The sequence below is a fragment of the Malus domestica genome, chromosome 17, assembly GCF_042453785.1.
Source record: "Malus domestica chromosome 17, GDT2T_hap1".
In the NCBI taxonomy this organism is placed as follows: Eukaryota; Viridiplantae; Streptophyta; class Magnoliopsida; order Rosales; family Rosaceae; genus Malus; species Malus domestica.
Genome location: NC_091677.1, coordinates 8,148,986 through 8,163,246, shown reverse-complemented (window position 1 = coordinate 8,163,246; position 14,261 = coordinate 8,148,986). Strand labels below are relative to the sequence as shown.

The following is a 14,261-nucleotide window of genomic DNA, read 5'->3' as shown; positions in this document are numbered from 1 at the left end:
AACAACTTGAATTCACGATGCAGAAGGAGGTTTCTCGTCCTCCGGAGAATCAATGTAGTAAGTTTTTCTGTTTCCAGCACAATGATTAGAAAGAAATGCGAAATTGTCTTGGAAGAGAGACTTAATACAGACCAATAGATATACTTTCAGACTTTATATTGGAGTTAGCTATGTTGAGTTGGTCTTTAAAAGTCATTCTTCCTTATTTGAATGCAAACGGCACCAATTGATTTGAAGATCATATGGTATACTCTGGTGCTACTTCGGTCTTCGGAGTATGAAGTCAGGTTGCACAAGTTAGAAGATGTGCCGTAAGCGATGATGCAGAGGTTAGAAGATGTGGTGAAGATATCAAACCTTTGTTTTTATTTTTGGTGTTGGTATTTAGAAGTCAGAAGATCACTCCTTGACTCGTATCTAAGTTGAGAAACTTCCATGTCGTGGGTGTGTGTCGCGCGGCACTATTTGAGAGAAAGAGGAAGGCTTTTAGATACCTTTATCACAAAGCGTACTGGTGCACTTTTATATGGGACTATAAAGCTTCATTGAGATTAGGCTAAAATTGTTAGTAATGCAATACAAAATTAGAAAATACTAGAGCAATACATTTGAGAGAATTTTCAAATGATTTCTTGGTAAGTCTCATTGAAAGTCCCTTTTTTGTGTCTTTAAAGTGCATGGGTAGTGTTTTAGTTAAAAGTTTGTAGTGTTTGAGTAGTTGATTGATAGTGTTATAGTAGTGCGTTTTAAACTATTATATCTAAAGTTCTTTAATCCTTCAAAAAGATATGATTTATATTTGGCTTTATTCTACATGGGCCTGAAAGCCTTTATGGGCCGCAATCTTTTGTAGTTCATGATTGTCTTGTGATTGGAATTTTAAAAATCAACAAAATGTATCTTTTGTTACTTAAATTCAAATGAAAAAAGATAAATGATTTTCTCATTCTCTGTTTGTTTATTTAATTTGTACAAAGTAATATGAGAAAAAAAATTGAATTTGCAACTTATGCAATGTCTACAAGAAAAGTATACTATGCTAACACATTGAGGAACAAGCTTGTTAACCAAAGCTTCGACACAAAATTGATAAGAAACGAATATGTAAGTTCATACAAAAATATTTTATGAAAAATATATGTCTGTATTTGTTTTTTTATATTATTAACTTAATCAAAATATTATAGATTATTCATTGAAATACTTGTCATTAATTGTTTTCGACATTATCTCTACTTGACCGAAAAATGTGTATAAAAAAGCTTGTAAAGTATAATAAGTTTAAATTTAAATAATGTAAAAGAGTGATTAAAAGTATCATGTAAATTGTACAAATCTTCTACATGTAATAGGCATTGAAAAAGATTATTGTATAAATATGATATTAACACGACAATTACACATGTAATACGATTGAGTAACAAATGTAAATGTAACTGAGTAACAATTACAATATTTTAAGACATGGATCCACAGATTCTGAACTTGAGACTACGAAAACTAATTCCATTATTGTAAAATTAAATCAAAACGATCACATTTTCTAATACTTTTTTATGGGAATAATCCGTATAAATTGAACTCACAATTTATTATTATTTTTTCTTTTAAGAAGAACAACTGGTGGCAAACCATGGTTATCCATTCATTCCAGGGGCCGGAAAGACTCACAGAGGTATTTCAGCCTTTCACTAGCTACAAGTCTGACTTCCACACCAGCAGCAGATTTCGAACCCGAGATCTCTAGTTTTTAGTTTGAAAGTAATCTCGCAATCCGTCATTTATCACCGAACCACCAGCTTGTAGTTGAACTCACAACTAATTTTCAAAATTCTATAACAATTAGCATTTCATTTAGATACCTCCATCACAACTTTGAATAAATAATTAGAACAATTCATTCTAGTTATGATAAATAAAAATGGTCTTAAGAAAAAAAATTGTATTTTATTCCTGGTGAATATACAGTTGCAGACAATTTTGCTAATATGGGATTGTCTTCTCCAATGATGGTTCGTGTTGTTATGCTTTCAGACTATGTTGGCTTGCTTGGGTTCCGCTTCTCAAATTAATGTCTCTCGATATACATGTTTGTCTCACTTTCTTGTTTTTTTTTCTTAACCTTGTGATGTTACTTGTTCTGTTTTGCAGATTTAGACCTTTAGGTTCGGTTTTAAAGGGATTAGGTTTCATGTCCCCCCTCTTTTCCTTGTATCTTTGTTGTTTTTATTTCTAGAAGGGTAAAGTTTATGTCTCCTTTCTTTTCATGTATTTTTTTTATCCTTTTTTTCTTTTATTATAAGGGGTTAGGTTTATGTCCCCTTTACTAGGTTTTACTAGGTGTATCTTTTTTTCGATATCAATAAAATTCCCTCACACCGTCGAGGTTTTCTTAAAAATAAAAAATAAAAATCCTGGTGAATATAGTTTCGTACCAGACAAGGCTGCATACCACAACTAAATATAATAAAATAGAGTTAACTTCTATAACTTTTAGGATGAAATTCAAAGAACAAAGGATTGTGGTTGACCCAATTGAGTTTCTCGCCATGTTGTTTGCTTACATACCAAACAAGCTACTCAACTTCTAAAAAAGAAGAAATTACTATTTCACATTACTCATAAACAAAATTTTCTAAAAACACCATGTTCAAGTAATAATTAATATAGTCAAAATGCATATACGTTTTTAAGGAAAGCCATTAGCATTTTATAGAAAGAAGAAAAAAAAATTCAAATATTTACTGATGGAAAGAAAGGGAGTGAATATAAAGTAATCACAAACATACAAAATAAAAGAGAAGGTAACGTTCATTTTAATAGAAATACAAAATTGCCATTGAGTGCTCAAATAGCAAGAGAGGAAGGTGAAAATGAGTGAGGACTAGATTAAGTTTAAATGTTCCTTCCAATGTAACTAAAATTTCACTGTTAAGTATATTAGTTGACAAACTTATGATGATACTCTTAAATTATGTTGTGAGTCAAGTAAACTTCAATAGTACTACTTAATCTTGATTGATAAATTAAACTATTTTTATCATATTCATAAATTCACCCCGCAAATAAAAACTTAAGCAAGCACTATAAGTTAAGTGGTGTCGAATTTTGCATATTTTATATCCACGTAATTAATTATAAAAGGAGTCAGAAAAAGAGAATTGGTGATAACTTTGTTTTTTCCGTCCTTTTATTTTTCAAATAAAAAATGCTCGAATATATTTAAATATAAAGAGAAAATTTCTCCTGGAATAAATTTAAGACAGCGATGCGAATTCTTCCCTTGATAAGTTCGATGAGAATTTCATAATAACATACGACAAAAACTAATAATACAGACCACAGCTGACGTAACTTTAATAATAACTTTCAATACTGATTGGATAAGAATGCCAAGAAAAGTCGTCCGCCTTTTAATTCCGCATGTCGTTTTAGTCTTAAAAAGGTAAGATATCTTTTGTAATTAACTCTCGATGGACCCCACATGAACTCTGAACTCGTGAGAGGTTCGGCGAGCAATGCCGTTCGTAAATGTAGTCCAAATTGGTTTAGTATATGGTATATTTCAAACGTATTTCTTAAAATGTATCTTTGAAGTTTGACCTAAGAAGAAGAACAAATGAAATTAATATGATTTGAATTTACAATACTTGATTTCCTTTATATATAGGAAAAAAGAAATAGGGGAAGTGGAAATGTCCAAAATGGTGCTCTAGAAGTGAAAGAGGGGAAGAGTGTGGCTTAATAGCAATGAAGGGCGGACATAAAAAACGTGTCCATGGACGTACCACTTAGCATGCAACCCGGACCGAAATGGAAGCTCATACCTCTAAATAAATCACCCCCCCCCCCTCCCTCCTCTCTCCTCACACACTCACCCTCCCCACCAAAGTCCCCAAACTTCAGAGACCCTCCTTTCTCCTATCATCCTCTCTCTCTCTCTCTCTCTCTCTCAATCTGAAATCCCTATCTAAAACAAAAACAAAGCTAGAATAGAGACAAGATCTAAGCTCTAGCTTCTTGTATCTGTCTTTCTCTCTCCGGATTCCAATTCTCTCCCCTCTTTCTCTCTTGCATTTCTCTCTCACACCCTGGGAGAGGAGAGAGAAGATCAACCCTTCCAAACTTTCATCTCCTCTCTCTCTCTCTCTCTCTCTCTCTCTCTCTCTCTCCCAATTTCTCAAAGTAACATTTCAAGCATCCCATAAAACAAAAAGCCACATTGAACAAAACCAACCTCAAAGAATTAAGAAAGAAACATAGGAGGCTTGTAGCTACACATATAACCAATATAGAGCTAGCTAGGTATAGGCCTAAAAATTATCATGATGCTCAACAGCGGAGTCATGGACGGGGTTCATGAGGCGGCGGTAGGAGCTCAGAGAGGCGGCTCCCACCACCACCACCAGCAGAGCCTCAAGAAGGGGCCCTGGACGGCTGCAGAGGACGCGATTTTGATTGAGTACGTGAAGAAGCACGGAGAGGGAAACTGGAATGCGGTGCAGAAGAATTCAGGGCTGGCTAGATGCGGTAAGAGCTGCAGGCTCAGATGGGCTAACCATCTGAGGCCTAATCTGAAGAAAGGCTCACTCTCTCCTGAGGAGGAGAAACTGATCATCGAGCTTCACGCTAAGTTCGGCAACAAATGGGCTCGTATGGCTTCTCAGGTTAATTTTTTGTTGTTCATTCATTTGTTTTTGGTTTTCTTTATTTTTTGGATTTTATTTTATTTTATTTATGTACTCTATGGAATAATTTTTTTCTTTCTTTGTTTCTTTTTTCTTGTCCCTTGGTCTAAACCTTTTTATGTGATTTTTCTTTTCTTTTTTCGTTCTTATCTTTTATTCTGATTGTGACCTGAGTTACTTTCACTTCCTTTTTTTGGTCTTCTTGGACTATCTGTCTAAAATGTATAAAAACCTAGTGGAGGATTCTCTTCCTTATTCTATTTGATTCAGAAGTATAAAATTCTAAACTCTGAGTAAAGTTAGAGATTCAGAGTTTGAAACCCCTTTTTGTAATTTTTTTTTTGGTGTAAAAATCTTAGTTTCTGAGTTTTGCTAGCTCAAATTTTTTTATTAATAATGAATCCATTGTTCTTGTATATGCCAAAAAATTAATGTGTTCTTATTGTATATATGGTACTGATCTCATTTTTTTGACCAGATTCCCCATTTCCCTTAATTTTCTTACCTATTTGATTATCTTCTTTCTTTAATTTTCAATTTGTTTGACTTTCTCTTTCTCTGAAGCTCATGTTTGTCTGTTGCTTTTTTTTTGGCATATCATCGATCATCAGTTACCCGGCAGGACTGACAATGAAATAAAGAACTACTGGAATACTAGAATGAAGCGTCGCCAGAGAGCCGGTTTGCCAATTTACCCTCGTGACCTTCAACAAGAAGCACCGGCTGCCGCCTTCCAGCACCACCACCAACTTAGACATTCTTCTTCGTCTTCTGCTTCTTCATTCTCATCACTCCTGTCTTCCTCTCAGCCTCGGGAACCTAACAATTTCAGTCCCTCGCAGCTTTCTCTTTACGACCACATCACAAGTACTTTCTCCTCCACCTCAGACCACCAAAACCCTAATAACAATTACTTTCTTCAAAACCACCACCACATTTCTTATTCTCTTTACTCCAATCCCATGACTCAATTCCATGGAAATGGTGGCTTTGCTACGCCTTTGTCCCCGTTTTCTCCATTCGGGTCGTCATCGACTTCAGCTCTCTTCAACCAAAGCAACATTCCAAACCAAGCCTTGATAGGTCAGTACAATTCTCATGGAGGGTTTGGTGGTTACAACAATCTTAGTCCGAGCTCCATGATCATGGGGCCTCCTACTTATGACCCAACCCCTTTGGTTCAAGGGTCCAATCCAGAGCTCCCTTCCAACCAAACACTGCTGAGTATTAATGGCCTCGGTGAGGGTCAGATGGGGGGCTCAGGCTATACCGCTGGTGAAGATCACTATGATATTGCACCTGTGCCGTCCCAAGGGAATAGTGGTCTGTTGGATGATGTTTTGGTGGAGGCTCAGAATAAATCGAATAAGAAAGCAAAGAGTGGCGACAGCTGTTCGTCAGGGTGGTCCAGTAAAGAGAAAGGTCTTATGGTGGAAGAGGAGGAAGAGGAGGGGGAAGAGTCAGCTGAGGAGGAGGCCGAAGACACCGCTCAGGTTGAATCGAAGAGTAGCGGCGAGAATAGTGCTGACAATCAGAGGGATGGTAGCTCCTCTCCGTCAGCAATTGGTAAATACAAAAACTTTTGCATGCCTTTTGTGTTTTAGTGTAATTAATAGTGTCATCAAAATTGTTCACCAAATTGAATAGAAGAGTACGCATGTTATGGTAATACTATCTTGTTAGACTAATGTTATCTTGTAAACACATTTATAAACCGACTTAATCAATAGTATGACAATATAAGCATTTTATGTTGTTAGTCGTTAGACAATATCTAGTGGGCTCAAATTATAACTGAAATACTAACTCTTTACGTTTGGACAACAAAATTTAGTAAACAAATTTGACGAATGTAGCAAGTTGATTTTTATCATTTGATCATACCGATATATATATATATATATATATATATATATATATATATATATATATATATATATGCTATGTATAATCCTGTGGTTTTGTTGCACAGGCATGAAACAAAATGAGGATCCATTAGAGGATATGGATGATGACCTGTTGAACCTGCTCAACTTTCCCTCTGCACCTGCAGTGTCTGAGTCATGGTACGTGCAAGGATGCATGTCCAACCGCGCATCGATGTCAGGTGTCGTTACTAGTGACAATGTGAGTCTAGAGATTCAGCAAAATGCACCATTAATGACACCATCAGTCAAGACCAACACTGCGGCAACATCCGAAGTTAAGCGCTCCCTAGGATCTTGCTACTGGAACAACATGCCCGGCATATGCTGAGAATTGAAAGCTTCATGCTGAGATCATCTGCTTCAACAGACTAGAGATAGTGAGAGTGTCCATACATATGAGTACTGACGAGGACTAGAGCTTAGTGTGCATATGGTTAGTATGCTAGAGAGTTTCACTAGGCTAGTGAATCCGTCTCGCGGGTTTTATCTTTTTAGTTAGCTAGAGTTTTCATAATTAGGGCTAGTTATTCTAGCAGTAAGGAAGACAAAAATTGTCTTAGGGTTAATGAAACTTCTCTTCTATTTTAGTTCAGCGTTTATGTTGAAGTCGAGTAACTAAACTCAAAAACCAAAATCAAAATGTTGTTTATGTTATGCGTGTGTTGTATATATCATCAGTGTTTAACTTAATTAGAGTTTTAGTTTCAGCTTTAATGGCACCAGTTCTTCATGAGTTAGAACCATTTCATGGATTCTTGTTAAATTTATCTTATTTTATGTTTTCCTTTCTTAAATATCTATTAATTTGTGGGGTTTTTTTTTCAATTAATTTTCTTAATTTTCTATAATATGATAAAATGCTAGCTGTTGGATTAAACGAACCCAATGGAGAAGTTTTATGCTTCAAAAAATAGGGAACTCAACCAACCCAATGAATAGAAACTTTTGAGTGTTGGCTGTGGCCGAACAATGTCATCACAAAAGTTTATGTGACCCTCACATTTGTCGTGACGATTTTTCATCTATTTGTGACGTTTCCTAATCTGCACTAAAATTTAACTTTTTTTCTAAATTTTTTAGCACATGCCATGCCAAACTTAGGGCTTGTGATGTAATAAATCCAAAATCCAAGAGACAAGAAGACAACATTATCACGAAATTCAGCCAAAAATATCACTGAAAATTTGCTAAATATAGAGGTGTTCTTTGCAGCCTTCGGGAGCCAACCCATCCTTCGATCTCAAGTTGGGTTGGCTTATTTTGGCAAAAAGAAGGGGTTCACGCATAACCACTTTTCCCTATTCACCGCCTGGCTTCTTCCCTCACTGATGTTGTAATAAAAAAAGTATTGAAAATGTAAGATCAAACATAGGAGTTGCTGCTTTTGAATTGGAGAGTGACCATGCACGCAAACATTTTTTTTCAAGTTCTACCCCATTTGCTTTTCTAATTCATCATAAATTGGTAATGATCGATGTATATATCACTAAAATTCCTTAAAAAGCCCAAAAAAACTTTTTTAAAAAGGTGCAGAAAATAACTTTAAAAAAAAAGCCAATAGTAAACTTCAACTAGTTTTACTTATTGACCACTACTATAGAACCAGTGAGTCGAGAGGGAAGGGAAATTGGTCAATGGGGAAACAATGTATATCTTGTATCCGTTACTGATTTTGCTTGACCTTTTTCAGTTTCTGGTTCACATCTATGTACTAGATCAATTGTTGAGTTGGATAAAAAAACAAAATATACCTACTTAACCATTGGCATGATCAATGTTCAAGTACCGAAGTACGTAGCGTGCGTTTCATAGTTGACTTAAAATATATAAATTTTTTATGAGTGTTTGCACAATGAAGTATTATTAGTTTCAATAATAGCATTCTTTTTCTTATTCATTGTTCGCTTATACGCAGAAATGTAAAATCAGTCAAGAGTCAAATATTTCCAACTTAACCTTTTCACAATGGGTTGGGAATTTGAGTTTGATTGTTATGAATTAAAAGTAAATTTACACAATGGGCCGGAATTTAAACTTGAACTCCAATTGTTGAGTGTAATGTGTCTCATGAGTTTGATTCTTATAGTATATGGGAATCAAACTCACACCCCGCTAAAGAAATCATGTTATAGCAATCAAACTCAAACATCTTGATTCTCTTGTAAATGGGGAATCAAACTCACATAATAATGTTGTTCCTCCTATGGGGAACTTACTTGTTTCCACACTTATAATTAACGTATCTTTATCGTACAAAAATCATAATCGGAACCGCACATTTTCTTTATTATCAACTAAAGATTATATCCACACACAAAAAAAAAAAAAAATTTAGATGTCTTTTAGCCCTTCATATGCCTCAAACAAATGAATGGTTCATCATGAGGTGCTACTTGTTACCAAAACCTTTGATTGGTTTAATACGCATGAATAGCTAAAAGACCTCCAAAGTAAATGAAATTTTGCAGATATGATCTTTAGATGATAATAAAGAGAATGGACGGTTCCGGTTTTGATGTTCATACAACGAAGATATGTTAATTATAAGTGGTGGGACAAGTAGGTTCCTCTATGGAGGGAACACAGATCATTATCCATACCACTATGGAAGTAGAACTTCCACAATGCTCTGGTGGTTTGATTCATATAAACAGAAATCAAAACCCTTGATGAGTTTGATTCCTATGATAATATTATTGCTACAATAGTGACAATAAAGCTAAATTGTACTATTAAGCGTGGAACCTACTTAATTTTTCGTTTTTCCTATTTTATGATTAATTATTCTCCACTGTGGAAGGCCTAAGTCTAATGTAAGAGTTTATGTTAATCCAATAATTTAAGTACCTCATGCAATATCTTGCAACAGATCATATGTAAGATAGTCAGGACTGGTAGCTTGCGGGGATTGTGGGAGAATAATAGTGGCCTGAGGGAATGGAGGTAACGCATGAATGTTCACTACATTGGCACATTGTGATAAGTGCCTGGGGTTTTTAGGGAACATAAAGATTGCATGAGCAAAAGATTGGTGGCATTGATATACTTGTCCGTGTAACTCATGCACAATGTGAGGCAGTTTCCACACCACCCCGTTTCTAGCGATTGAATCCAATTCCCCTACAAACCTTGTGTGCTCTTTTCTTAATTCTCTGGCAATTTCTCCTACCAACCATTCAAATATGTTTCTTTATCTAACTAATTCTTTAACTTTTTTTCTAAACTAAAAAAATGTGTCCATAAGTACATATGTCAATTTTGTGTATCTAAATAATTTTATATTAATTAGTATGAATGCTTTTAAATTCTTAACAACTTAGCAATTCTAGAGACTTCAATTTCAACGAACAACCATGGCTTAATGACATCCTTTTCATGAAGCATTGATGCCTTAACATAGATTTACTTCAACCGAATATTATTACTTGACTTGGATTACTAGTCTTCCCACATTAGAGTTGGTGAAGAGAGGTCCTAAGCTCTCCAAGAAATTTTCAGTTCCATGGAATGTTTTGAGCTTAGAATAACCAATCTTGCCTTCCTTTAGGTGGCTCCTTCACAAAATCCCCCCAACGATGCAAGTATGAACTCACAATTCCACCATTGCATATTCACCTCCTTTCCGATTAAATTCATCAAATTCCTCACCCCCTCTACCAACCTGCACAAAATAGATGAGCTTTGCATTTGAGAAACGGACGAACATATGCACATGTCTAGATATATAAATTTCCAGTAACATGTCTTTTTATGCATGTGATATTGGGTCATATTGCTTACAAATAATTAAATATATGTGTATGACAGTTATACGTATGAAGAAGACAAAGGGTAGTAATGGTTTTAAATAACCTTACTGTAGCCTGATATCATGCCACAAAGAGGGATCTTTGCATGCTTGTTGACATGGTTGAGAGCAGCCTCAAGCATTTCAACGCCAACATTGTCAAGGTACACATCAATTCCACTGGGGAAATATCTGTAAAATTTTCAGTCTTCATGTTCATATATATGTTTCTCAGAATCTTAATGCTAATTTGTTAAACAATGATTACTTGGTTAAAGTAGCATCAAAATCTGTCTCGGCCTGGTAGTGAAAAGCGTCATCATATCCAAAATCCTCCTTGATTAACCTAACCTAAAAACCACAGAAATTTATAGACCATCGAAACAAACAAAAAATTGATCTAGATAAGTTAATTAGAGAAAGAAATATGTATATCTCTGTTTTAACAAACACTATAATATTCTATTATTTAATAATTCAACTTTTTAATGGCCACTTGAGAGGCTCCATCATCACATATCTAACTGGGTTTGTCGTTGTCGTTACAATTGACATCAAGGACTCCGTCATCCCAGATCTAATGGCCTTGGTCGTCGTCCTTGAATAGACTAGCCGAATCTCGTCAAAATTTCCACAAAATTCATCACTCTGTCGTCGACGTATCCATAGTCCACGACCTAGTCAGCGTGTGGAGTAAGAACAGTGCAGCCTGTGGAGGAAGAACATTGAAATAAGATTTGTTCATGTATAGTGAGCCTGCGACTTACTCCCTTCCTCGCTAAATCTAGCGAGGGACTATTCACAGTGTCAAAGTAGCGAGACATATAGCGAGCCTCTTAGAGCTTAATTAGGTTTTGTGATTTTTCCATTAAAATAGCCAAACAGCATCATCTACTGAGGCTATTTGAGATGCTGTAAGGGAGATATTATTAGAATTTTTGTACAACAGTAAGGTGAAAATTTATAAGGAAAATTATATTTTTTGAGTGTCAATCACTATAAAAAAATTGGGCACTGCACACAATAAATTATTTGTGTCCTTTGGCCTCAAAGGGCACCGACATATTGATAAGTGTAGACACATGTCATTAGTAGAATAAGGGTGTGTGCCATGTCAGCTAAAAAAAACATTTGAGAATTGTTGGTAGTTAGTTGAATGGTTAAAAGTTAGTTAGGTGGATGAAGAGGAGATAACAAGTGTAAAATGCTATATATAGCAGAGCTTGTAAGCATTAAGACCTAATGAAAGTAATCTGAAAAGTCTCTACATTTCTCTCTCTCTTTCTTTTTCTCTTTTGCTATTCTCTCTGTAAACCTTTCATTTCTTCAGATTCATAGTGTTAATATGGTATCAAGAGCCATCGGTTTTGTTGTGGGCTGGGTTATCTCAGGATTATCGGTGCTGAAGGTTTGATCATCTTGGGGTTCGTCGACGTATTGGAATTTTTTTTCTTCTGGAGTTTTGAGTTGGTGCGAATCAGGTTATTCTTTTCGATTCTCTATCATGCTTTAATTATGTGGAGTAGTAGATTTAGCTTGTTTGCGGCACGAAGCCATTACTGTTTGTTTGTGGTACACAGTCATTTCAAGATTGATCGTATTGTTGGGCATGAAGCCATTTATGTGAATGTTTGTAAAAGATTAGTTAATTGAAGATTGTGGGCACAAAGCCATTTCTGTGAATTTCTTTGAAGAGTTGTTGAAATTTGAGGGCACGAAGCCATTTCTTTGAATGTTTGTGACGAATAGTTGAATTTTTGTGACCACTGTTAGTTGAAATTTGAAGCATTTCTTGTTATTTTTGTTCTTTTTGAAGTGTTGAGGAGAGAGTTGTTTCTTGATAAGACCGTTAATCTAGACCATAGCGATGGCATCTTCATCTGTAAAAATTGAAGGCCTTTTGGGAATGTTGACAATTAAGTTGAATGACAAGAATTTTTCGAAATGGGTATTTCAGTTCAAATATGTTCTCAAAGGATATAAGTTGTTTGATCACTTTGATGGGTCACTTTCACCTCCACCAAAATTTGTGGTTAGTACTGATCGTGATGTTACAAATGAAATCTCTAAGGCATATACAGAATGGGAAGCTGTTGATCTTGCTCTCTTGAGTTTGTTAATTGCTACATTGACTGATGAGTCTATTGAGCATGTTTTGGGATCTAGGACTGCTCATGAGGCCTGGACAAATCTTCAAGATAGGTATGCTTATGTTTCTAAAGCAAGGGTGAATACGTTAAAGACTGAATTTCAGACCACACAGAGGGTAGTGACTCTATTGATCAATATCTGTCTAAACTTAGAAATATTAAAGATCAGTTGATTGCTGCGGGGGAATTTGTAACTGATAATGATTTCATTGTTGCTGCTTTATCTGGTTTACCAAGGGAATATTCTGAGATTAGAACAATGATATACACAAGAGACAATACTATGTCCTTAAGGGAATTTTGAGAGCAGTTACTATGTGCAGAAAGGGAGGCTAAGTCTGTGGTGAGTGGTTTATCTCAAAAATTTCTGGAATGTATGTGCAAGGGAATGTTGCTTCTTCTTCACAATCTACAATGGCACAGGGGTCATCAAGTAATTCTGATGAGGTTATGTATAGTACTGGAGAGATTCTTACACGGATTTCGAATGCAACTCCGTCTTTTGGAGTGCCAAATCAGGGAGCATCATCATCATCTAATTCTGTAATGCATCCATCACTACCAATGCCAGTTTCTCATATTCAGTATCCATCACCATTTCCTAGTACTCAGTCTCTTAGGGTGCAGCCTCAACCTCCGGTGTATCCTGATTTCTCTAATACATCACTATTTCCAAGTAATCAGTTTCCTATAGTGCATCCTCAACCTTCATTCTATCCTGATTTTTCTAATGCATATGGCTTTGTTGGGAATACTAATGCACAGAGACAGTATCCTAATTCCAATATTGGTACAAGAAATGTCTATGGTACAAAACCAAATGGTAATGGTAATTTTAGATCATCAAACTATGGTGGTAATCGTGGGAATACCTAAGGTGGAGGACATAATGGTGGAAATTGGCAGTCATGGTCTGGAAACACTGAAACTAGGCCGAATATTGTCCCTGAATGTCAGATATGTTCCAAGAAGGGACATACAACTCCAAATTGCTGGAAGAGGTCTACCAATCTGAGTTCAAATGGATCAATTCTTGAGTGTCAAATCTGTGGCAAGCGAGGACACAGTGCATTAGATTGTCATCATAGGAACAATTTTGCCTATCAAGGTTCTGCACCTGCTCCTACGTTAACTGCCATGCAAGCTCAAGCTCCAGCCAACTTTCTTCCTAATGATTCATGGATCATTGACACTGAAGCATCACATCACATGACAGCAGATCTCAATTCTTTGCAGCAGATTTTTCCATATGAAGGCAATGATAAAATAACAATTGGCAATGGTGAAGGTTTGCAAATCAAACATATTGGTTCTACATGTTTGAAGACATTACCTCATTCATTACTTTTGAGAAATGTCTTACATGTTCCAACTATTGTTGTTAGTCTTTTATCTATCAAACAAATGTGCAAAGACAACTATTGCTGGTTCATATGTGATGATACTAACTTCTATGTGCATGACAAGGTAACCAAGGCTATAATATACCACAGAAGGAGCAGTGATGGTGAGTTGTTTTAGATTTCGGTCAAGATGTTTTCAAAGAATTTAGTTTCTCTAGCTCAAAAGTCAACTACTTTGCTTGGTCAGAAGGTTAAGTCAACAGTGTGGCATCAAAGATTAAGCCATCCTAGTAATGAAGTTCTCTCTGTTATGTTGCAGCAATCTGATATAGTTAGTGCTTCTGATGATTCACAGCATGTATGTT

General features: G+C 35.7%; 1 protein-coding gene across 1 annotated transcript; it reads left to right on the top strand.

Annotated features, from left to right (window-relative positions):
- The first annotated feature begins 4,191 nt into the window (after positions 1-4,191).
- Positions 4,192-7,270, top strand: LOC103442613 (transcription factor MYB101). Its single transcript, XM_008381419.3, has 3 exons — positions 4,192-4,667; positions 5,300-6,254; positions 6,661-7,270. Exons 1-3 carry the CDS (start codon positions 4,326-4,328, stop codon positions 6,942-6,944), a joined length of 1,581 nt encoding a protein of 526 aa, XP_008379641.3. The 5' UTR covers positions 4,192-4,325; the 3' UTR covers positions 6,945-7,270.
- The last annotated feature ends 6,991 nt before the right edge of the window (positions 7,271-14,261 follow it).